Source organism: Myotis nattereri, assembly GCF_964212035.1.
Source record: "Myotis nattereri genome assembly, chromosome: 3".
Taxonomy (NCBI): Eukaryota; Metazoa; Chordata; class Mammalia; order Chiroptera; family Vespertilionidae; genus Myotis; species Myotis nattereri.
In genome coordinates this window covers 79,504,904-79,531,606 of record NC_138077.1, presented here as the reverse complement: position 1 = coordinate 79,531,606, position 26,703 = coordinate 79,504,904, and the positions used below count along the sequence as shown (strand labels likewise).

General features: G+C 38.7%; 2 protein-coding genes across 3 annotated transcripts in view; one reads left to right on the top strand and one right to left on the bottom strand.

Annotated features, from left to right (window-relative positions):
- CMSS1 (cms1 ribosomal small subunit homolog) overlaps positions 1-26,703 on the bottom strand; it is a 406,540-nt gene that overhangs the window by 368,001 nt on the left and 11,836 nt on the right. The gene's annotated exons all lie outside the window — the stretch shown is intronic.
- Positions 1-26,703, top strand: part of FILIP1L (filamin A interacting protein 1 like) — a 54,380-nt gene that overhangs the window by 24,573 nt on the left and 3,104 nt on the right. Inside the window, exon 2 of the mRNA XM_081086722.1 lies at positions 10,101-12,876. Within this exon, the coding sequence (XP_080942848.1) occupies positions 10,101-12,876 (2,776 nt within the window). The remainder of the gene's footprint in view (positions 1-10,100; positions 12,877-26,703) is intronic.

Genomic DNA, 26,703 nt, shown 5'->3' with positions numbered 1-26,703 from the left:
CCGCAACCCTTTAATACAGTTCCTCATGTTGTGGTGACCCCCAACCATAAAATTATTTTCGTTGCTACTTCATAACTGTAATTTTGCTACTGTTATGAATCGTAATGTAAATATCTGATATGCAGGATGTATTTTCATTGTTACAAATTGAACATAATTAAAGCATAGTGATTAGTCACAAAAACAATATGTAATTATATATGTGTTTTCTGCTGGTCTTCGGCGACCCCTGTGAAAGGGTCGTTCAACCCTCAAAGGGATCGCAACCCACAGGTTGAGAACCGCTGCTCTAAAGAAAAGCTGTAATAAGATACTACTTTAAGCCAGTTTGGATTTAACTGCTTCACATTTGTATCCATAAAACCAGCTTCCACAACCTATTTTTATTGGACAGGATTCAGTGAATGTTCCTCTAATCCTGTGGTGTCAGTACTCGAACATGAATATGAGTACTCCAAGACAGTAGTCTTCAATTTGGAGTACACATACCCCTGAGGGCACACAAAAATTTTCCAGAGGTACAAGCATTGGGGAGCTTTAAGGAAACCAATGTCAACGTCTGCATTCACACACATGCTTTCCAAGACTGATCTACCAGAAAAAGTGCTTGTGCTCTGAGTTGTTTCTTTCCAACAACCCTTTCAAAATAATCTTCTTACTTAAAATCTTACCAAATGCATCTTAATGGATTGGAAACCCCTCTATGGCACAAAGGGACAACTCTAGAAAGACTTAACTCCTGGGAGGGTCCAATGAGAGCAGCTGCAGTTTCAGAACCAACCACTGGATGGAGCAGTGCCTATTACTTAATCAGGGGAAAACTCAGGGAAGTAAGGCCCCGTACCTCATTTCTTTTAGAAATAAAAGATATTTTCACATTTACTTAAGTTGAAAAATGAAGTCAAACTTTTCTTGAGCATCTGATTTGATTGACTGGTTTGGCAATAATTATTTTTAGATTATATGGCAGAGGTTAATATATATCTTTTGGAAGTATTTAACCCTGAATAAAAAAATTCCAGATGCCAGCTTTAAAATGTGTGAAGGGGTACTAAGTTTTTAAAAATTGCTTTAGAACAAAGTATTGAAGAGAAATTTTTAAAAATCCAACTTACAATAGCAGCAAAAAGAATAAAATTTTTAGGGATAAATTTAACCAATCTGTACAGTAAAAAACTGTAAGACATTGATGAAATAAACTGAAGACACAAATAAATGGAAAGATATTCTGTTCATGAATTTGAAGAATTAACATTGTTAAAATGTCTATATTATAAAAAATGATCTATAGGTTCAATGTAATCCCTATCAAAATTCCAATGGCATTTTTCACAGAAATTAAAAAGAATCCCAAAGCAATTTTGAGAAGGAAGAATGAATCTAGAGGCATTACACTGTCCTGATTTTAAACTGTAGAACAAAGCTATAGTAATAAAAATAGTACGGAACTGGAATAAAAACAAATATACCAATGAAACAGAGTAGAAAACCCAGAAATAAACGCATCCATATATAGTCAATTAATTTTCAACAAAGGAGCCAAGAATATGCAATGGGGAAAGAACAGTCTCTTCAATAAATGTGCTGGGAAAACTAGACATTCACATGCAAAAGAGTGAAACTGGACTTACAACATAAATATGTAAGCTGAAGCTATCTTACATTACACACAAAAATCAACTCAAAATGGATTAAGGGATTGAAACTAAGACCTGAAACTGTAAAACTCATAGAAGAAAACATGGTCTTGGCAATGATTTTTTGGACTTCATACCCAAAGCAAAGGCAACAAAAACAAATTAAACAACTGAGACTATACCAAAGTAAAAGCTTCTGCACAGCAAAGGAAACCATCAACAAAATAAAAAGGTAGCCTATGGAATGGGAGAACATATTTGCAAACCACATATCTCATAAGGAGTTCATATCCAAAATATACAAGGAACTCACACAACTCAATAGCAAGAAAACAAATAACCCAATGAAAAATGGGCAAAGGACCTAAATAGACATTTTCCCAAAGACATAAAAATGGCCAGCAGGTACATGGAAACGTGCTCAACATCATTAATCATCATGAAAATGTAAATCAAAACCACAATGAGATAGCAATCACACCTGTTGAAATGTCTATTATCAAAAAGAGATAATAAATGCTAGCAAAGATGTAGAGACAGAGGCATTCTTGTCCACTGTTGGTGAGAATATAAACCGGTACAGTCAATATGGAAAACAGTATGGTAGTTCAACAGAACCACCAAATGACCCAGCAATCCAACTTCTGGGTATATATCCAAAGGAAATACAATCACTGTCTTCAAGAGATATCTGTACTTCCCTTATTCACCATTATTCACAATAGCCAAGAAAAGGAAAAAACTTAAGTATTCAACAACAGATGAATGGATAAAGAAAATGTGATTTCATGTGTGTGTATGTATATGTATATATAATGTAATATTATTCAGCCATTAAAAAAAAATCTTGATATTTGCAACAGCATGGATGAAACTGGAGGGCATTATGCTAAGTGAAATAAGCCAGGCAGACAAAGACATGTAGTACATAATATCACTTATATGTGGAACCTAAAAAAAAAAAGAACTCATAGAAACAGTAGAATGGTTGCTGTCAGGGGCTAGAGGGGTGGAGTGGGGAAAATAGAATGAGGCTTGTAAAAGGGTACAGTTATAAGATGAATCAAGTATGAGGATCTAATGTACGGCATGTGACCACAGTTGACAGTGGTTAAGAGAGTAGAACTTAAGTGTTCTCATATACACACAAAAAGGTGAATATGTGAGGTGATGGATGTGTTAATTTGATGGGAATCCTTTCACAATTTATATGTATGTCAACTGGTAATGTTGTGTACTTTAGATATAAGTTTATTTTTTTCAATCATACTACCATAAGCTAAATTTAAAAAGTAGATAATGTGCTAAAGTGCCGCAGTAACTCTTCTAGTTGTACATAATAAAATAATTATTTTAGGAGAGGTAAGAACAAACTTTTGAAAACCACTGCTCTATGAGATATGAACTAAGAAGAACACAAGCACAATGATGAGAATTAAGTTGACAGTTGTTCTATTATAGAAAGTGTTCCTTGAAAAAGACCCTTTGTATCTGGATTAGGTCCATGCAATAGTTTTTGTTCTTTGTTGGAAAGGCAAAGTAGTATGCAGAAATAGCACAACTTTGCCCTTCCTGACCTTTCTGACCCTCAATTTTCATAGCTGTAAAATAGAGATAATGATCCCAAGCTCTATAACAGTGGTTCTCAACCTTCTGGCCCTTTAAATACAGTTCCTCATGTTCTGACCCAACCATAAAATTATTTTTGTTGCTACTTCATAACTGTAATGTTGCTACTGTTAGGAATCGTAATGTAAATATCTGATATGCAGGATGGTCTTAGGCAACCCCTGTGAAAGGGTTGTTCGACCACCAAAGGGGTCGCGACCCACAGGTTGAGAACTGCTGCTCTATAAGCTTACCATGAGAATTAGAACCAATAGATGTACTGATATAGTTTACTGCTTAGCAACACATCACTGACACTAAATAAAAAATGGAAGTTATTTTCTGGTCTCCAAATTTTAGTCTTTGGACTGATTAAGGAAAATCATCACAAATTGGAACTAAAATTTACTGCCTTTTTTAGGTGAAAATGTAACTACTAAACAACCACCTATGCTGCATAGCTCAGTCATTTTTCCAGTAATGTGAACAGATGTTAACTAATTTAGTCATGATGTTCTCTGTGAAAAAAATGAATGGCCCTGTAGGTCAGGAATATAGGCTATGTTCACACATTGGGGTACGGTCCTATATAATAAAAGGGTAATATGCAAATCAACCGAACAGTGGAATGACCGGTCACTGTGACGCACACTGACCACCAGGGGGCAGATGCTCAATGCAGGAGTTGCTCCCTGGTGGTCAGTGCGCTCCTACAGCGGGAGCGCTGCTCAGAGAAGCGCAGCAGTGGTGGTGGGAGCCCCTCTCACTTCTGTGGCAGCACTAAGGATGTCCAACTGAGGCTTATATATCCCCCCGAGGGCTCTGAGACTGCTAAAGGGTGCAGGCTGGGCTGAGGGACCCCCCCCCCCCCAAGTGCACAATTTTCATGTACCGGGCCTCTAGTCAATAATGAACAACTGGCTAAGTTAACATTCAGCCAGAATACCATTTCCAGAAAATAAATATGTAAACAGTAAAGCAGGAGTAGGGAACCTTTTTTCTGCCAAGGGCCATTTGTATATTTATAACATCATTTGCGGGCCATACAAAATTATCAACTTAAAAATGAACCTGCTGTATTTGGTCAAACATTTAATTAACTCACCCCAAATGCCTTGGCAGAGCCAGACCAAATAATTTTGCGGGCATTATATGGCCTGTGGGCTAGACTTTCCCCACCCCTGCAGTAAAGCCTTGCTACCCATAGTCAATCCTGGCATCATCACCTGGTAGCTTGTTATAATACAAAATTTGAGGCCCATCCCTACCTACTGAATTGGAATCTGCAATTTAACAAGGTTCCCAGGTGATTCAAATGCACCTTAACCTGTGAGAAGCACGAGAAGCACTGCATAAAGAACAGGCCCTTCACAGGGAACATACAATCACCAGGTGTATATGTAATTCAGGTGGGAACTTTCTGTTGCATCTGTTTAATTAAAGCTGAGTAAGGCAGGACAATGGAAAGTATAACTTCTAATTGCAGACTGACATATACACACACACCCTAAATCAGTGGTTCTAAGCTGGGGACCAATGCCCCCTCCCTCGACCCCGAAGACATTGGGCAATGTCTGAAGATATTTTTGGTTGCCACAACTGGGCTGCTAATGGCATCTATTGAGTAGAGCAGTGATGGCGAACCTTTTGAGCTCGGCGTACCAGCATTTTGAAAAACCCTAACTTAACTCTGGTGCCGTGTCACATATAGAAATTTTTTGATAATTGCAACCATAGTAAAACAAAGACATATTTTTGATATTTATTTTATATATTTAAATGCCATTTAACAAAGAAAAATCAACCAAAAAAATGAGATCGTGTGTCACCTCTGACACGCGTGTCATAGGTTCACCATCACTGGAGTAGACCCTCAACTTCACACCCTCCTTACCCAAAAGACACCAATAGTCTATACCTTCATTGTCCATAACCCCTTGTCTGCATTTTCAAAAATCTAAGAAGTACACAAAGTTTTTGCTAAATTGTGGCAGCAAAGCTTTTTGTCTGAACTTATTTAGATACTAGAGGCCTGGTGCATGAATTCGTGCACATGTGGGGTCCCTTGGCCTGGCCAGCAATTGGGGCCGATCAGGTCTGCAGATTGGCTGGGGGCGGGAGCCAGGGAAGCCGCGGGAGATTGGCTGTGGCAGCACACTGACCATCAGGAGGCAGCCCCTGCATTGAGCATTTGCCCCCTGGTGGTCAGTGCATGTTATAGTGACCCGTCGTTCGGTCGCTTAGGGTTTCATATATATATATAGACTAGAGGCCCATCCGTGCACCGGTGGGGTCCCTCGACCTGGCCTGTGGGGATCAGTGGACCTCCACACCACCGTAGCCCAGCCTTACCTGTCAGCTTGTCGGGCTGCAGCCCACTATCCGTGTCAATCCCGCACAGCATGAAGGAGCGTGCGAAGTAGCAGGCAGCTGGGGAGGAACCCAAGTCTGGTCTGGGCACTGCTCCTGCTGCATCTGCTGCTGCCGCCGTCGCCACTCAGGCGCACAGGGTGAGTGTCCACAGGAGAGGCTTGCGCCACTGCAGCTGCACTCGCCAGCCCTCAGCCTGGCATCTGGCGCCCATTGGTCAGCTGAGCAGCACTCCCGTTGTAGGAGCACACTGACCACCAAGGGGCAGCTTCTGCATTGAGCATCTGCCCCTTGGTGGTCAGTGCGCATCATAGCTACCAGCCGGTCATCTGGTTGTCCAGTCACTTAGGCTTTTATATATATAGATGGTGGATGCTCCTTACTGCCTTTCTAAAATTTGAAAACTTTATCATTTTGAAAACATTTGACTTCAAAAGTTTTGGACAATGATTGTGGACCTTAAATGACTAAATTAGTTAATACTCAGCAAATATTTGCTGAAAACATTCATCTATTTATATCTGAAAGACAAAAAAATACTCCTAGTCAAATATGTGTGCACATGTATATATTAACACAGGGAGACACTTATATATTCATGCGCATACACATAGATATCCCTGAATTAGTAATTAGCAGTGTGACAATCAGCTTCCTTGTTTAGGACACCGCATACAACAGGCAAGGCTTGCAGCTTCAAATTCTATAAAGACAAGATAACATTGCAAAGAAACACTTTTCTCCAAGACCGTAATATCTCCTGGATATAAAGCAAGAAATAGTGGATGATTTAGGGTAAGCCCATTCACTATATCAGAAGAAGTGCTAATTCCAATACTAGTAGCATAACCAGTTTTCTGGTTGTCTCTGTCTCTCCACCAATCTCTCTCTCATACATATATACAATCCCACAATGTATAATAGCATTACAAGCACCTGACTGGTTCTGAAAGGTTTATATCACTGGTTGCCTGTCCAAAATGATGTCTGGGGGCATAACTCTTTCTGTGTATAAACTCCTATTTCTGTCCTGGACACGCTTAACCTGCTTAACCAACTAGCTTGTTTACTGTCATATGGACTAGCCCAGGGAAATAGCAGGTTGTTAGAAAGTAGTAGGAAAACACTGGGAGCAAATGTATTCAAATCAACATTTTTATTGCCTACCTTATAAGATGGGGTTTGGGAATATCTAATTTCCAGAAACCATAAAAATATAGATGAGTTTGCACCATGCGGAAAAACATGCATCATGCTTGCTGCTGAAAATCCTGGAAACATTTGAAACTTCTTCAGAATTCTTTCTGCCTGTCATGGCACTGCCAAGATTCACTAATAGCAATTCGATATTAATGGCCTTTTCATTACACTGAAAAACAATCTTCCCTCCTTTATATCCTAAGGAAACACACCTCCTTCTCATGAAAATGAAATAACATGGTATTATTTAATAAGTTGAAAATAAATCTTGAAAAGGTTTTTTTAAATTGTTCTCTAATAAAACTCTAAGAAATGAGATGTAGAATGGGAAAATATTTTGCTGCAGTTATCCTCAGCACATTATTTAACATGATTCCAATGCTAAGGTAGGAGGAAGAAACACTTTGCCAAAGTCTCTGTAACTATTTCATCACCAAAGCGATTGACCCATGGGTTCTGCCACTGGGTTGTAGAGTCCCAGGACCAGTCAGGAAGGAGCCGTCATGTTTCTCTCCTCAGGCTCCCAGGTGTCTGAAGCAGAGAGAGGGACAGGGCTGAAAGCCATGGCAAACCTCTTGCCAAGACTGGATGAGATCATCATCAGCCCCACCCCAGCATCCAGCCCAGCTTCTTCAGAATTTCACAGGCTGCAGCCCTTGACCCAGCCTCCTGTCAGATTCTCAAAACAGGAAAAACTAAAAGTGGATCCCTCCCCACAAAAAAGCTTGGGAATTCTTACATTATACAATTATTTTAAACATGTTCATCTTGTGTAGGGTAATTACAGTTAGGATCTCAAAAAAACCCTCTTATTTCCAAGAAGCCTATCCCAAATTAGTTTAAATGTCCTCTGTGATCCTTAAACAACTCTCAAAAAAAAAAAAGTTCTCTGGCAAGGATTAAAGACATGCATTGAATAATTAACTCATTCTTTTTTTTTTTTTTTTAAATATATTTTATTGATATTTTACAGAGAGGAAGGGAGAGAGATAGAGAGTTTGAAACATCGATGAGAGAGAAACATCGATCAGCCGCCTCCTGCACATCTCCCACCAGGGATGTGTCCACAACCCAGGTACATGCCCTTGACCGGAATCGAACCTGGGACCTTTCAGTCCGCAAGCCGACGCTCTATCCACTGAGCCAAACCGGTTTCGGCAATTAACTCATTCTTAATAGAAAAGATATGTTAAAATATTATCCCCTAACTGGTGTGGCTCAATGGATAGAGCATCGGCCTGCCGACTCAAGGGTCCCAGGTTCGATTCCGGTCAAGGGCATGTACCTTAGTTGCGGGCACATACCCAGTAGGGAGTGTGCAGGAGGCAGCTAATCGACATTTCTCTCTCATCGATGTTTCTAACTCTCTATCCCTCTCCCTTCCTCTCTGTAAAGAAATCAATAAAATATATTTTTAAAAAATGTTTAAAATATTATGTGCCTGGATGGGTAGCTCAGTTGGTAGAGTGTTGTCCTGATTCGCTAAGGTTGTGGGTTTGATCCCCATACAAGAATCAACCAATGAATGCATAAATAGTGGTACAACAAATCTCCCTCTCTCTCTAAAAGTCAATAAATAATAAAATCAAAATGTTATGCACTCTTCATGCTTGACCAAAAAACAAATATTTATAACTTTTCATCCATGACAAGTATTTTAGTTAAATTCTTCTTTGGGGATCCCATTCTATTTTAGCTTCTGTATAACAATACTTCAAAGCTATAATTACACCTCTTATAATCAGCCCATTGCCAGTGTAATTAAGAGTGCCACAAATTTAAAACTGTGAGTTTATTACTGAGGAAAACAGTGTGTGGAAGAGATAGTTTATTTCATGTAAAATGCCCTCCTGTTATGCCAACACATTTAAAATGTTAAAAAAATACTACAATAGAATCATTTTAAAGAGAGGATCATTATGTTTCTGATAATAGAGTTTTTCCTCTATCATTTCTATTATCTAAATCTCATCAATAAGCTCTTTCCTATTAAACCAGTGGTTCTCAACCTTCTGGCCCTTTAAATACAGTTCCTCATGTTGAAACCCAACCATAAAATTATTTTTGTTGCTACTTCATAACTGTAATGTTGCTACTGTTATGAATCGTAATGTAAATATCTGATATGCAGGATGGTCTTAGGCGACCCCTGTGAAAGGGTCGTTCGACCACCAATGGGGTCGCGACCCATAGCTTGAGAACCACTGTATTAAACCCTGTGCTCTTGCCATATGTTATAAAAACTCTAAACCCCTTCAGATGCCTCTTATTTCCCCCTCATTCAACTACCATCCACTATGGGAACAAAGATATATGTGAAGTGATTTCTGGCACAGTGTCATGCTAGTGTAAACGGAGTTTTAATTGGCAGAGAAGTCCATCAGTGAATAAAATTATATCTTAACTAAAAATCAGGAAGTTGAGCACCAGACATTAATGTACATGTATTGTAATGGTTCAAGCAAACCATTTGATAAATATAATAATAACCACATTAATAAAAAAGAACAACAGTAATAATGAACACTTATCAATGCTTACTATGTGCCAGCACTATGACAATCTTAACACAAATTACCTCATTTAATTTTCAAATGATCCCTGAGATAATACAATGATTGCCTCCAGTTTTCATATGAGGAAACTGAAGCTCAGAGATGTTAAATTACTGTCCAGATTAGTTAGCTGTGAGAGGAGGGCCAGTCTTGAAGCCAGGTCCAACCGAATCGCAAACTTGTGCCTGTTTTTATTGCCTTCAGGTGAGACAAAGAGGAAGCTGAGAAGTAGTTTATAATGGACTAGAGGCCCAATGCACAAAATTTGTGCAAGAGTAGGCCTTCCTTCCCCCAGCTGCCGGCACCGGCTTCCCTCTGGCACCCAAGACCAGGGCTTCCCTCGGACCGCTGGCAGGCACCCGCAGCCCTGGCTTCATCCGGAAGGTCGTCCGGAAGGATGTCTGGTCGAATTAGCATACTATGCTTTTATTATTATAGATTGTAAACTACACAAGCAATTTAACCCAAATATTCTTGCCCTTACTCTTCTAATAAGGCTCCTGGTGAACTGCAATTGTTACCAGTCAATGACGGGTAGGAGGGTTGGGGTCAGTGAAAGCAGAAAAGCAAGATGACTATCAAGATTCTCCTCCCCCATCAAATTCAGGAATTCCTTTCTGTATTCTGTAAGAGATAATACATTCTTCTAAATTCCATAAATGTTTAATCAGAGCTGATAAGTTAACTAAGGCACCAGTCACAAAATCCAATGCACTCTTGTGTTTTTCAGGTTAAAGAAGCTGATTGACCAAGAAACGGAATCCCAGGAGAAAAAGGAGCAAGAAAAGGAGAAGAGGGTCGCCGCCTTGAAAGAGGAGTTGACCAAACTGAAGTCTTTTGCTTTGATGGTGGTAGATGAACAACAAAGGCTGACAGCACAGCTTGCCCTTCAAAGACAAAAAATCCGAGACCTAACCACAAGCACGAAGGAAACACATGCTAAACTAGCCCTTGCTGAAGCCAGAGTTCAGGAAGAAGAGCAGAAGGCAACCAGACTAGAGAAAGAACTGCAAACGCAGACCACAAAGTTTCACCGGAACCAAGAAACAATTATGGCAAAGCTCACCAATGAGGACAGCCAAAATCGCCAGCTTCGCCAAAAGCTGGCAGCACTCAGCCGGCAAATTGATGAGTTAGAAGAAACGAACAGATCTTTACGAAAAGCAGAAGAGGAGCTTCAAGATATAAAAGAAAAAATCAACAAGGGAGAATATGGAAACTCTGGTATCTTGGCCGAGGTGGAGGAGCTCAGGAAACGAGTGCTAGAAATGGAAGGGAAGGATGAAGAGCTCATAAAAATGGAGGAGCAGTGCAGAGATCTCAATAAGAGGCTCGAAAAGGAAACATCACAGAGTAAAGACTTTAAACTCGAGGTTGAAAAACTCAATAAAAGGATTATGGCTCTGGAAAAATTAGAAGATGCTTTCAACAAAAGCAAACAAGAATGTTACTCTCTGAAATGCAACTTAGAAAAAGAAAGGATGACCACAAAGCAGTTGTCTCAAGAACTGGAGAGTTTAAAAGTAAGGATCAAAGAGCTAGAAGCCATTGAAAATCGGCTGGAAAAGACAGAATTCACCCTAAAAGAAGATTTAACTAAACTGAAAACATTAACTGTGATGCTAGTAGATGAACGGAAAACAATGAGTGAAAAATTAAAGCAAACTGAAGATAAGTTACAAGCTGCTTCTTCTCAGCTTCAAGTGGAGAAAAATAAAGTGACAACGGTTACTGAGAAGTTAATTGAGGAAACTAAAAGGGCACTGAAGTCCAAAACTGATGTGGAAGAAAAAATGTACAGTATAACCAAGGAGAGAGATGATTTAAAAAACAAATTGAAAGCAGAAGAGGAGAAAGGAAATGATCTTCTGTCCAAAGTTAATATATTGAAAAATAGGCTTCAATCATTGGAAGCAGTTGAGAAAGATTTCCTAAAAAACAATTTAAATCAAGATTCTGGTAAGTCCACAACAACATTACACCAAGAAAACAATAAGATTAAAGAGCTCTCTCAAGAAGTAGAAAAACTGAGACTGAAGTTAAAGGATATGAAAGCCATTGAGGATGACCTCATGAAAACAGAAGATGAATACGAGACTCTAGAACGAAGGTATGCTAATGAACGAGACAAAGCTCAATTTTTATCTGAAGAGCTGGAACATGTTAAAATGGAACTTGCCAAGTACCAGTTGGCAGAAAAGACAGAGTCTAGCCACGAACAATGGCTTTTCAAAAGGCTTCAAGAAGAAGAAGCTAAATCAGGGCATCTCTCAAGAGAAGTGGAGGCACTGAAAGAGAAAATTCATGAATACATGGCAACTGAGGACCTGATATGTCACCTCCAGGGAGACCATTCAGTCCTGCAAAAGAAACTCAATCAACAAGAAAACAGGAACAGAGATTTAGGAAGAGAGATTGAAAACCTCACTAAAGAGTTAGAGAGGTACCGGCATTTCAGTAAGAGTCTACGGCCTAGTCTCAACGGAAGAAAAATCTCTGACCCTCAAGTGTTTTCTAAAGAAGTTCAAACAGAAGCAGCAGACAATGAACCGCCTGATTACAAGAGTCTCATTCCTCTGGAACAGGCAGTCATCAATGGTCAGTTTTATGAGGAGAGTAAGGACCAGGAAGAGGATCCAAATGAGGAGGAATCTGTGCTGTCCTTCAAGTGCAACTCATCTACTCCCTGTCCTATTAACAGGAAGCTATGGATTCCTTGGATGAAATCCAAGGAGGGCCATCCTCAGAATGGAAAAATACAAACTAAACCCAACGGCAACTTTGTACAACCTGGAGATCTAGTCCTAAGCCACACACCTGGGCAGCCACTTCATATAAAGGTTACTCCAGACCATATCCAAAACACAGCCACTCTTGAAATCACAAGTCCAACCACAGAGAGTCCTCACTCTTACACAAGCACTGCAGTGATACCAAACTGTGGCACCCCAAAGCAAAGGATAACTATCCTCCAGAATGCCTCCATAACACCAGTGAAATCCAAAACCTCTGCCGAAGGCCTCATGAATTTAGAGCAAGGCATGTCCCCAATTACCATGGCAGCCTTTGCTAGAGCACAGACCCCAGAGTCTTGTGGTTCCATAACTCCAGAAAGGACAATGTCACCTATTCAGGTTTTGGCTGTGACTGGTTCAGCGAGCTCTCCTGAGCAGGGACGCTCCCCAGAGCCACTAGAAATCAGTGCCAAGCACGCGATTTTCAGAGTCTCTCCAGACAGGCAGTCATCATGGCAGTTTCAACGTTCAAACAGTAATAGCTCAAGTGTGATAACTACTGAGGATAATAAAATCCACATTCACTTAGGAAGTCCTTACATGCAAGCTGTAGCCAGCCCCGTGAGACCTGCCAGCCCTTCAACACCACCGCAGGATAACCGAACTCAAGGCATAACTAATGGGGCACTAAACAAAACAACCAATAAAGTCACCAGCAGTATTACTATCACACCAACAGCCACACCTCTTCCTCGACAATCACAAATTACAGTAAGTAATATATATAACTGACCCTCGTCCAGTCTATACTGATATTATTGCAAGGAACTCAGTCTTCTTTAATTACCCTCCACATCCCCCAAAGACTGACTGAACTTGTACTTTGGGAAGGTTTGTGCATGAACTATTCAACAGTACCTGAAACTAACTGTTGCCTGCATAATCATATCAAGTGTGCACTTACTGTATATCTTTTCATTTACATACCTGTATGGAAAATATTTAATCTGCACTTGTATAAATACATCTTTATGTATTTCATTTTCCATAACTCACATTAATTTGATTGCAACTTGTCTTGGTGAAATGCCTTAACATTATAAAGCAGTAAATAATGTTATTTTTACCATTGCTTGCTGAATTTTCTTTTGGTCATTTTTGTGTTATATTTTTGCATGTACAGAATTTTATTTCCTGTTCATAATGTCTATTAATTCTTCCTTAAAAGAAAAAAAAAAAGCAAACAGAACCTACTTCCCATGTTACAGTCAACTTCTGATCACATATAAAGGCAGAGAAAGTGGTTTAAATCAATAAAACTTTATGATTTCAACGTGAACTATAAGATCTCTCAGGAGCAAACTTAACTTAGTGTTGGAGATATCTCTCAATATCTCTGGTGCCCAGCACAATGCTTCACACATCTTAGGAACTTAGGAACTTAATGTACTGATAATAACTGAATAAAATAATATTAAATAATTTGCTTTTGTGAGCAAATGAGCTGATGGTGAAAGTAAAAAAACTTTGAAATGTGATAGGAAGCCAGAAAAAATACATTTGGAAATACAAGTAATAAAAGTTACCTTGACAATCAAGAGTTGACTGTATCTCTACCACAGATGAAAATCTCCATAAAACATGTATGTCTACACTCAAACCTAGACCTGGCCACTATGACAAGTACTCTTGAACGTGGCTTCAAAGCAAAAATGTCATTTTTGTTCCTTTTCCCTATTTGGTTCCTCAAATCATTTGGATTACTTAAGGTAGGTGCTTCCTACCTTGCTTTTAAAATGGCTGCCTTTAGAAGCTTACAACTTAACCATGTGTTGTTTTTTTAACTTTTTAACAAGCAAATAAAAGCCAAGGTAGTTACAAACACAAGTTATAGAAAAGGCGTGTTTAAAAAAGATCTTGGAGTGTGTGTGTTGAGGGACGTTTCCTCTGTGATTGTTGTTATGCCATTTATACGGTAGGTGAGAAAGTCTCAACCAAGGCAGCCTAGAAATTCTGGCATCTGGCTCATGGCATCCTCCGAGCTTAATCCATACTTCTATGTCAGAGAGCAGCAGCTTCCAGAGGAAGATTTTAAATTACAAATCTGGTTCCCCAGTCACCTTCCAAAAAATTTCAGACAAAGTAGCTCATTGCCATTTTCCCTTTCCAACTTTGTAACTTTTGATTTACTTGGGTTAATTTTATTGCTAGTTATTGATTTGAAACACAATTCATTTGGATATAAACTGTAAAGATCAAACTGTAAAGATCTTTAGAAGTAAAAGAAACATTTCACAGTTATCCTCCTTTTCCCTGCAAAATCAATTTCATGATAGCCAAGCGAGGATTTGTTGACAGAAACACTTCCATGGTGATGAACTACACCACCAATGCTGTGGGCTTGCATCATCATTAAATAAATTTGGATGAAAGTTTAGGCTGGTGATGAATGAGAAAGCTTCTGTTTAAACACATGTATCTTGGGAATCAGCAGAGACCCAACTGTATTACAAAATACATGATGGCCTAAATGTTTTTCAAAACTATTTTTATTTTTAAGTCACCTTAGGATAAAACTTTAGAAGGAACCTGCATACTTCATTTTAAAAAGTATTTCAAAGTAGACATTGATAATGCTGCTGCATAAGATGTTTTTCTAGATAAAAATCAAGAGAGAATACTAGTAACATTTTGAAGGGTACTGATCATAAAATTATGAACGAAACTAGAAACAATTAAAGGGCATGGTCTTCACAGTGCTTCCCAACCTTTGTCATAAACAGAACACATGTTTCCATGACACTGGCAGGAAATGGGTGAAGAGGCAGAGATGATCAGCCACGGAGTCCTGTCACCCTAAGGTTCTCCTGGCTGCCCCAAATGCTAAAGAAAAAATTCACTCTTGGCATACCTACAATTAAGACAGTTTGAGGATCTCTGGCTATTCATTAGTCCATCCATTTTGTAAGAATTCAATTTTTTATATTATGTAGCCAGAGCAATTCTCTACAATAAAGTTAACATCAAATGTCCTGAGCTCCATGATGATAGTGCACAGATTCCCATTTTATTATCTGTTCCAGATATTAACTATAAGTAGGCTTCCCAAGTGATTAACATTACTGGATTTATTGAGCTTACAAGTCAAATCTCTTGTAGAGATTCCTCTACTGGGAGGATCACTTGGGTATAATAATTCATATTAGTATCAAACTTTAGGACCACTGTTAAGATTAATAACATAGATTATTAAAAATGATAATAATTAAAGTTTATTGTAAACACATCATCATTTCTAAGAAAAATAATCTTCTTCCCATTTCTATAAAATCATACCTAAAATGACATTCTAGAGTTTTAGCCTTTCATTTCAAAAATAATTTTATATCTGCGTGTGTGTGCATGTGTGTGTGTGTGTGGTTACAGAGCTTTCTTTTCCATCCACATACTAGTACAATCACAGAAGAACCTTGAAAACTAGGAAGGAGAAAGTAACACTAAAAAATATTTGTATGAGATATGTAATGATGGAGAGTTATATTCTTGGGGAAAAGAATGCCCAGGAGAGAATTTAAAAAGATACACTGCTTTTATATACATCTGAAAAAATACTATCTTCCTTTCATTGGTCAAAACCCCAGCTTCAGAACCAAGTTTCATTTTTACTTGCCCCTTCCCCCATCTCTCTAACTTTTTGAGCTGTGGCATCATATCACAGATTTGAATGATTTTACCACATTCTTCTTTCCATTTAAGAGCAATGGCAAAACTTCCCCTCAAGGATGCACTGCTTTTTGGGGGCACTGGTGAAAATAAAATCAGCACCCTTGCTAGAAGGACAATGTGTATTTCCCATAGTTGGATATTTACAAATAGAGGAGTCTCTCTATACTTGTTCAAGATGATGATGGGATTCCATAAATTCCACTCATAGGTCTCTGCAACTAAAATTCACAATGCCAAGATGTTTTCTGTGGGGTCTTTATGACATCCAAAGGTTAATTTTACCCTTAGCTTGCACTGTGAGAAGGTCATGAAAGGAATATTTAATTAAAAATTTTTAGACTTGTAGCCTAAGGATTCTATCCTTTTTACTGATTGAAGAATAACTCCACACAAAAACAAGTAGCTTTGATTTTGTGTCTTTACAAAGCCAGTCTCCTTTGGAACTTGTTAAACAAAGATCTTTAAATTAATAACATTCTATTTCCCCAAATAATCGTAAGACAAAAGATAATCAGGCAACAATGCCCAAAATATTAAGATCAGCGTTTCTCTAAATAAAATCCAAGAGAATCCGGGATCCCATCCAGAGCTATCAAATCAGAATATTTGAGGGTAGAGGCCTAAGAAGCTGCATTTTTAAAAAGTTCCTCTGCTGATTAGTATGCACCCTAAAGTAGATACTCCATTGTTTTACAAATTCCTATATTGATAAACATTAGTAAATGTGTTCTGACTGTGGTCTCACTCCAGAATGAATTACACCTGGAAGTGTGACTATTCTGCCCTCTAGTGGCCTGTCCTCACGTTTTCTTTTTATTCAAAAGAAACAATTTAAAAAAAAACAAAAAAAAAAATCATTACCAATTTATTGGGTGGGAAGGTTCCCAGTTTTATAACAGTACAAAGCATAGATGCCTGAATCTTTAACTGAGCAGTAGCACACTGTCTGACACCTCCAAGCGCTGTTTCTTTCTCAGATCCCAGACCCTCAACATAAGCCTACAGCAGTTCTTGGGAATGGTCCAGAACACACATTAAAGAGAGCAGTTTGGATGAACCAAAACAAAGGACTCCATTCACCTCAGGCCACAGTGAAGCAAAGGAAGAAAGAGCAAGAAAAACAAGTAGTTCATTAGTTTCCAAACCTTAAACTCCTTTAAAATTCATTTTTATTTAGATTACACTCCAAGCCCTTTCCAATTGATGAACCCTTTTACTCTTAAAGCTCAGTGAAGAAGGATAAAGTTTTTGTGCAGTCAGATATATCAGAGCAGAATCCCCCAAAGGCAACACTGTAGGATAAGGAATCCTTGGAGAGTCCAGCAAATTAACTGGCCAACACTTCTAAGTAACTTATAATTCGATAATGAATTAACACTGTTTATATGGCAGCACATACGAATCTGTCAACTTTCCATCAGGACACCAGGTTTTACACTTACAATGGTGCCATAACAATGCACTCTGCCATCACAATCAGCTACCCTAGTGAGAGGATAATCCTCCTACTTGTGTCCTCATTTTAAAATGTCACTTGTTCTTCACAAAATTATTGGTCAAGAGAGAGCAAATTTATCTGATTATTTGAGACAATTTTTTGAAAGCCTAAAATTAGTTATATGTGAGTGAATTCTTCCCCCCTCCATCTCATAAACAAAACAGTTCTGTATATTTAAATTTTTGTCTTATTTTTTTCAATTACAGTGTGCATTCAATATTATTTTGTTTTAGTTTCAGCAGCGTAGTGGTTAGACAATAATATACTTTACAAAGTGTTTCTCCTGATATTCCCAGTACCCACCTGGCACCACACATAGTTATTACATTACTGACTATATTTCCTATGCTATAGTTTACATCCCCATGACTTTTGTAACTACCAATCTGTACATCTCCTGTATACTTTTTAAGATTACCTAAGATAACGTTTTTCTTTTTCACCTCAGAGTTTTGTTTTTTAAAGTTTTGTTTTTGTTTTCACGTTTGGATAACTAACAATGTAGATAGAGACGCTATAGACCTACAAAGGCTGCCTCACTCCCTGCCATTCCTTAGGCCTCTGGAAAGATGGGGTGGGTTTACTAATTGATGTAACATTCATGTATCAGTGACATACACAGTGTCTCAGCACATAGTATCTTCTCTTCAAAGCCTCACATGGATCATGACATACTGATTGCCTACCCTCCTACCCAGGTATTATGGAAACAAAAGATTCACTATCCTTTAAGAGCTTATTAATTTGGGCAAGGAAGAGACAAGAAATAAGAGTATCAGATAATATTTAATCAAGTGGCAAACTAAATTTCCTACAATAATCTAGAGATTAAGGGGACTATAGTAGATTAACAAGGCTTCAAAGAGCAATTAATACTTGAAGCTGGGGAAGGAAAGACTTAGGTAAGTGGAGTGATTGGAGGGAGAGAACATTTGAGGCAAGCAAACAGAAGATCAGGTTCCAATTGGTGCCTTTCCAGAAAAGATTTGTTTTCTTCTCTAAGAGTCTATGAATTAATGTCCTTTACTCCTCACCAGAGCAAAGTTTCTCAAGCTCAGGACTCTAACAGTTTGGGTCTGATGATTCTTTGTTGTGGAGGAAGTCATGTACATTGCCGGATGTTGAGGAGCATTCTTGGCTTCCACCCAGTGACTAGATGCTAAGTCACATTCCCCAAATGTGACAAACAAAAATGTCTCCTGACATAGCCACATGTCTGGGGCAAATCTGGCCCTAGTTGAGAACCACTGCATTAGAGAGATGAATAAACTGACTCTATGAGCCAGTTTCTCCTTTACATTACTTGCTGTGAAAAAAATTTAACAGATCACTTGAAAACTGTTATGTCTGGTGTGTAGAGATGGGCATCTTGAATTGAATCTGACAAAACAAGCCTCAAAGCAACTTTAAAAATCTGCACTGAAGACTATAGTTGCATAAAGACTGTTTCCACTCACTTGACAGATCATGTGAATATTTGAACATTTATATTTGTATTAATATCTTGTATCTTTGTCTCTTTCAAAGATACCATATTATAAACTAGAGTTTTTGGACAAGCTTTCCATTCTCACTTGCCTCTGGGAGAAATAAAGGGAAGTCTTGACAATCAACCATCTTTGTGTTAAAGGAGGAAAAAAAATGGAGGATTGTCAAGAACTTAAGAAATAACTCCCTTTACTGTTTAAACCTCTCTAAAGACTCCTCTCTGAGGAGTATCAATTCCCTCTGTATTAGTGTAAAACCACCACAGGCACAAATGTCTTCTGTTAGGATACAAGTTTTCTTCATTCCTGAACAAGTCACCTACGAGATTAAACTGACAAATATTTATCATGTACCTAATGTTACTCACTGATATGTTGGACAGCTGTGCAGATGTAAGATTTGGAATCTAAGGTGGGAGTTGAGGACAACCTTAAAAGGTAATTAAGAGCACAACACAGAAAAGGAATTCTACAGCTAGTAAGCACTATAGTAATTGGGAGCAGGTTGCTCTGGGGCAAGGTTTGTGGGTTAGATTTCAGAAACAGATAATATTTGAGCAGGGCTAGGGAATGAAGAAGACTAGGAAAGAGGACAAAACGTATTCCTGGAAGATGCCCACAAGAGCAGAGGTGTGAGGGCAAGGCAGGAGAACAGGAAATCAACACTCAAGGAACTATGAGCAGTGCAATGTGGCTGAAGTTGAGATGCTTGGGGAAGGGGGAAGGCTTGCAGGGCATAGTTCTGTCAGATTGTGAAGGCCTTGATACAGTGCTAGGGAATGTTCTGTGTCCCCAGAGAAGGCTTCTGAGTAGTGAGACCACATAACAAAAAGGAGAAAACTAATCCTTTATACAATGTTAGTTTATTTCCCAACAATCTTATAAACGGGGCTTTATCACAATTTTAAATATAAAGAAATTAAAATTCTGAGAGATAAGAAAAATTGCTTCAGGTTGTTAGTATGTGACAAAAACAGATATGAAAACAGGTCAAACTCCATTGTCCATTCTCTTTCCCTGGCAAAACTGCTTTAGTGCAAGGGGGAAGAGTACAATGAATTGCATTTAATCCTCTCCACTACCTATGGGGGCAGACAAGTTGCCTAACATTACCTCCCTGCACTCTGCCTCACAAGCCTGCCACATTAGCCAGAACACTCGAATGCCCCTAAAGACATGCAGGGCTTTTCCTCCCTTCTCCCCACTGCTCTACAGGGATAGAATTCTCATCCAGGAAGGGAGAGGGAGAGTGAGAGATAGAAACATCAATGATGAAAAAGAATCATTGATAGGCTGCCTCCCACACGCCCCCTATTGGGAATCAAGCCCACAACCCAGGCATGTGCCCTGACTGGGAATCAAACCATGACCTCCTGGTTCATAGGTCCAAACTCAACCGCTGAGCCATGCCGGCCGGGCTCATCTGTCATTAAGGTACCCACACTGAAAGGTCTGGCTCAGGCCTCACCTCTTCTGAAACATTCCATGATCACCACAGCCAAGAGTGATCTGCCTCCCTTCCAACTCCAATCCCCCAAGGACACTGTTAGGGTAACAAGAGATAATCAATGTGAGAGGCCAAGCTCCACACAAATGGGCAGGCATAGGGAAGACTGACCTGGGGATAGGAGAGGGGAGAAACCATGACCAAGAAAAAGCGTAAGTCCTCACTGTTGGGAGACTCTTTACTCAGCACTAGAGCTACAGTCAAAGTCCACTCTATTCTAAAGAGTCTATAAGCAAAGGCACAAATGAAGAATGAACTTGGACAGTCTATCAACATGTGCAGAGCAGAAGGACCTGATGGGCCTTGGAGATGGCTGGAAAGAAAAGCAACAGAAATGAGTGAAGGTGATCCATAGAAGGAGCATGACGGCCACACGTATCAAAGCTTATAAGGCCGGGTCCATCTTAACAGTCCTGACACAGACGCAGGACCACCAGAAAAGGCAATCAAGGGATCAAGGTCCAGTCATCATAAAGATAAGTACCATCAGCTAAGCCCAGAGATGCTGGGACTACTGGTTTTGTAGAAGCCTAGAAAATTTTCCTAGATGGTATAACCTAATTTCTCAAGTAACATCATAACTTATAAAAAAAAAGACAGTCCCAAAATCACTTAAAAAAAAAAAAAAAGCACCGTGTATTTTCCCAGCTCAGGGAGAGAAGTGTTGGGGGTTCAGCCTTGTCAGCTTCCAAACTCTGCTTCCAATTCAGGATTAAAATAGCTGTAAACCAAGGAAGCATCTCAAATAAAAGTGCTGTTTTAGAGTCAAGTCTTTAAGTTGTTCTTCAATGTATCTCTTATAACAATTAAATGCATATCATCTGCTTCAATGCAGCCACTTTTCAAACAACTCAAAGAAATTCCTCAAGAATGAATTACTATCCTTCACTATTAGTTCACTATTAGCGAGTTGATTGTTTTTTTTTCTCCTCTAAAAAAACAAAACACAGAGCTATTCCTTTTCTGTTCTCAGCCTTCTAAAGGAATTAATTGATATCAGTCAGTTCTAAAGCCTCAGAAAAATACAATTTCATAGAAAGGAGTTAACTAACAACTGCAACAGATTCCTAAAGGGCCCATAACATAAGAAACATTTAAACACCTGACAGGGCAAGAGGGGCGGGGTCAGTGGATAGGGATCATACTGAGAAGGATGACATCTTTCATAGTGATGACAGAAGCAGCACAATATTTTTATATAAAAATTTTTTTCTGATTATAAAATTAATACATATTTGTTACAAAAATTTTGGAAAATATAAATGCTTCCAGGACTGCTGCTTTCAGCTTCTAAAAAGGGTAATGAGAGGACTAGGGAGAACAATGGACAATTATTACTATTTTTTTAGGCCAACCTATCAACTATGGTGGCCTATTCCAGGTTTTCTCAGACTACTAGTGAGGAAGGAAATGTGCTGAAGGGGCCATCCTGTCCTTACTGAACACCTCCGGGACCAAGAAGTGGCAGATCCCCCCACAGAGTACAAGTTTATGTAAGCTGTCTGCTTGGACCAGACACAATGGACAAGGGGCCAGCCTGGTCACTGGAAGAGAGGGACAGGATTTCCTTTTCCCCATCTAGCCAATCAATGCTTGGATAATGATTCAATCACTGTGCACTGTTCAAGTGCTGGAAAGAAATGCCTCCTTAGGAGGCGGCTCTCGGGACTAATTACACTCTTATCAGTTAATAAGATCAATGGCCTTGTGTAGGGGATGTGGGCATAGAATAGGGCCAGACAAAACTCAACTCTCAGACTCCAGTTAGGATGTAGAAGTATCTGCGGTGGGAAAAGAGACCAGTGATAGGTGAGGAAGAATTACAATTACATTTTCTCCCTGGGCTGTCTCAGCCACTTAAATGGTATCAACAATTTCTCTATGATGATTCTCAAAGCAACATCTTCAAATTTTCAATGCCTACGAAACGATCCTACATGGAATGTCCAATCGCACTTCAAGCTAAGTGTGTGCTCATGCTGCAGTACCCTGTTGCTCTTTCTATGCCCTTCTCCTCTTACTTGTGCCCTCAGTACAGATGGTACTATAAGACAGTTAATCTACTACATTTAACCCCTCACCTCTCTAATCCAATCTTCACTAGTGTCGTTAGTGATCTTTCTACAACACTGTTTTGATCATGGCAATTCTCCAGTCTCCCCCAAAACATCACTTACTTAGCACTTATAGTACCTACATGCCCAAAGTCCAAACCTTCTACCAGGCCTCCATCTCTCACCTCATCTTCCTTTGAAACATATCTTGCACTCTCACCAGCACATGGTACTGACCATCCTTGTAAATACCATCATGCTTTCTTACCCTGTACCTTTGCTTATGCTGTTCCAAGGGCTGGAATGCTCTTCTCTTTGTTCCTCATATTGAAGAAACTATACTTCTACCTCAAGTACCATTTACTCTGGAAAACCTTACTTTTTTTTATAATCTTCCTCTGAGTGTCCAAAATACTTCTCTCTGTGCCTCTATTATAGCACTTCATTTTGCCTCTTATAATTCTTTTTTGTCTCTCCTATACTATAATTTAAGAGTAAGAATCAGCTATCATTTATTTTTGAAATTCTCATATCAATATTTCTCTAAATGCAATCACTGATCACCTTTATCAGCACTTATCTGGCACTTTGGATGTGCCAGGGCCTTTCCTACACAATATCTCCCCAAAGAATTTGCCAATAGGTATTCTAATCCCAAGGTACAGACTACAGATGAGGAAACTGAGGTCTGCAAAGCTAAACTGGCTTATTCAAGGACACTCAACTAGTTGCTGCCAGAACTAGAATGAAGGACCAAGTTTGGCTCTGCACCCTGTGCTCTAGCCACTAACTCACGGCTGTTGTAAAATGTAAGCCTGCAAATGATTTTAAAAATTTAAATGGATACAAATAAGGGGGAAGATACAAAAAAAAAATCTAAAATGAAAAACCTGACAGATGAATAAAAGGAAAGGGGATAAACAAGGAAGACATTTTAAGGTTAGTATATTTTATTTTAACCTACTATTTCTACATGTGATGCTATGTGTCTGGGCACAAAATGGAAGCAACTGGAGTTAGGAACGATTTTTCCAAAACTTTATTTCAATATTTATTGTTGGATTGCCCTCACTGCCCATGGTGTAATTACCACAGAAAGGTTGGGAGGTGAATAGATATAACCACAAACCATGTCACATTATTTTAAAAAGGCATCAATTTCCCCTAACTTTCACCTCAGAAAGTAGACAACTCTTTAATATAAATCATAGCACTGCAACAATATTTAAAACCAAATGTTCTCTCACAGAGGTTAATGGGAACAAGCTAATCAAAATACACAGTTTCCTTTTGAACAAACTCTTGCCATATAAAACTATAAAATCTTTAGTGATAAAGTTTTACTGTATAATGAGGAAATTCTTAGAAAATCAAGAGAAAAGAAACCAAAGCAGCATATAAAATTCTGGGCTATCTGCCAGATTCATTATCTGTTATTTCCCCTTTACTCCCCTTCAAATTAGCAGTGATTTATCAAACAATACAAAAGACAAAGGAAAGGAGAAAAATAACATTTCAAAGATATTTTTCTCCAGTTTACATTTCCTTCTTTTCATTACTATATCCATCATCATTATTTAGGCACTTTCCCATTAAACAGAGATTAAAAAAAAATACAAAAGACTATCATTCTGATAACATCCAGCTTTGACTGCGAATTCCATAACAGGGTCCCCGGGGGAGTCAGGTGGCCCTGAATCTGCCCCTCCCCTGCATCACCCCAACGACCACAAATCAAAATGATCTGAGGTCTTGAGGAGTTTTGAGCCTTTGAATCTCTGGAGCTACAGCTGTAATGAGGGTTCTGCAGTCCCTGGTGTTAAGAACACTCCTGAGGGTACACTGCTTACTTAAACAATATGTTGCCAATATGTCTCTAAAAAGTTCAAAGAGCTTACAAAATTCATTTCATTTAGAAAAAAGGAAATATCCTGACTCCAGCTGTCTAACTAGGACCTGATATCCCCATAAATGCTGATTTTTTTCTAGTATATGGTTGCCCTCCATGGTAATGTGAAAGAGTGCAAGGTTCAATTAGAAACCAGGCTATACAACTAAGACTTCAGCTAAAACTAAAGACATCTTCACCTTCTTGTACTTTTGGCCACTAAAATTCACTGCCGCCTAATGACTTATTGTAACCAGGAAGTCTTGTAGATTGCTCAGTTTGTCTTAGAACCTATGGACCAAATAAGAATTCAAGGAATACATTCTACAAATATACTCCTTTTTTTCCCTGCTGCTCTCTAGATAAAACCAATGCCTCTGTCTCACTGAACTCAGCATCCTTCAAACTTATCTATTCCAAATCCCAATTTCCCGTTGAACTGTTAAAAACATTTAAAAAAAATTTTTTTCTTCTATGAATGAGCTTTGCACTTCTTTTATCTCTTCCAAGACTTCTGCTTTCTGATGAAACCCAGGAGTCTCGAACTCTGAGTAGAACATTCACTATGTGGTTTACAAGAGCCATATGCATGGATTCCTTTCAATACCCACTCCTAATTTGGATAAAACTTTCTTGGAACTATTTGACATACTGTTCTATAAAAATGATCCAAGAGATGACATATTGTAATGGTTCATACCTCATTTACTGAAACATGCCCAAGTATAAAATTCGTACAAGAAAACAAAATAAAAAAATACAGCATCATTTCTAAGATTCCGGAATGACATGTAGGGTTATCCTAATAAAATAACGAGCCTTTGCTGACATCTAGAGGTAAAAACTATGTAGTGAAATCAGTTATAAAAACCCCAAATTGGCTTGTGGCATCCATGTGTAGAAACAATGGGAAACCAAAGACTTTTGGGCAACTGGCCCTACCAATGACCACTGTCCCAAGACACACTGCTTCCACCAACACACATCAGTATAGCTTTAAAAAACAAGCCCCACCACTACTGTGTTCCATGCCAACTAGTTTATCGGACAGATTCCAGTTCTGAATAACCTGTGGTGCTCATCAAAAATTCACCTGCCGTATCCCAGTCCGAGGTGATCCAAAGTCGGTGGGTGCTGAGACGTGGTCTGGGCCCCTGTAGTGTTTAAAAGCCCCGCAGGTGGTTCTGATAGGCATCTCGGAAACCAATGGGACACGAAGCTCTGACCTTTCACAGTGTGAAACCTCCCCCATCCAGGTAGGCCAAAGTTCCAGGCAAAAGACTTAAAGCTTACATCAAAAGGAGGTTCAACTATGGCAGTATTTCTCCAAGTGTGGCAGGCTAAGCACCTGCCTCAGATGAATCACTCTGAGAATGTATTAAAATGTGGATTTCTGGTTGCATCCATAGACAAATACGTTATAATTTCTAAGAGGGAGACCCAGGAATCGGCAATTTAAATAAAATGCCAACATAGATTTTTATATAATAGTCAGAACCAATCTAAATTGACAAAATTAAAGGACATCACAGAAACCTATCTTAGAAAGGCTATAATTAATGCTATGGTCACAAGATCTGCTGACTTGAATTAGTCCACCACTAATTTCAACTGCAGCTACTATTATTCATGGTTTGAACAATATGGCTGATGTTCAAAGAAATGTTCTGATCTCTGAAGTGTTTCCTTCCTTTTTTATTCCTTAGTATAACTTAGTGTTGTCTTTTCTAAGTATAATTTTAGTAGAGAAAATGTAGAGCATACAAAAATGTAAGAGAAATAAGAATCTGTAACTCTACTAACCAGAGTTAACCACTGATGCCACTGGTGTATGTTCTCCAGTATTCTCTTCACACATACAAGTGAAAGCATATATATAGTTTTTAATCCTGCTTTTCACATTTCTGAATAAACACTTTGTATATCTTCAAAAGCATCATTTATTTAAAGACAGCAAATATTTTCATATGATTATGGTGTAATTCATTTACTCCATCCTGATAGTTGGAGTCTTAAACTGTGTCCATTTTTCATTGTTATAATGTTAAAACAAGCCTTGTGAGCATCTCTGATTATTTCCTAGAAAAAAATTCCTAGCAAATGAATGAATGGGTGAGTGTGAGTTTTAGGGATCATTAAAAAAAAAAAAAAAAAAACGCTGTACCTATTTGAAAGGTAAAAATATTGAACGAGCATTTCCACACTGAGGATGAGACCATGAGGTCAGGATGAAAGGTAGGAATACCATTTATATAAGGAGGAGACTGAATCAGGATATCGACATCTCATTTGCTATGTTAACTAAATATACCAACAGAAAGCATATTATCCATACTTATCTTTTATTGAAAGATTCATATTTTAACCAAGTCTGTGTAGTGTTAATTTGAAAATCTAATTATGGTTGCTATAAAAGTTAGGTGGCATTTTAAATAGTG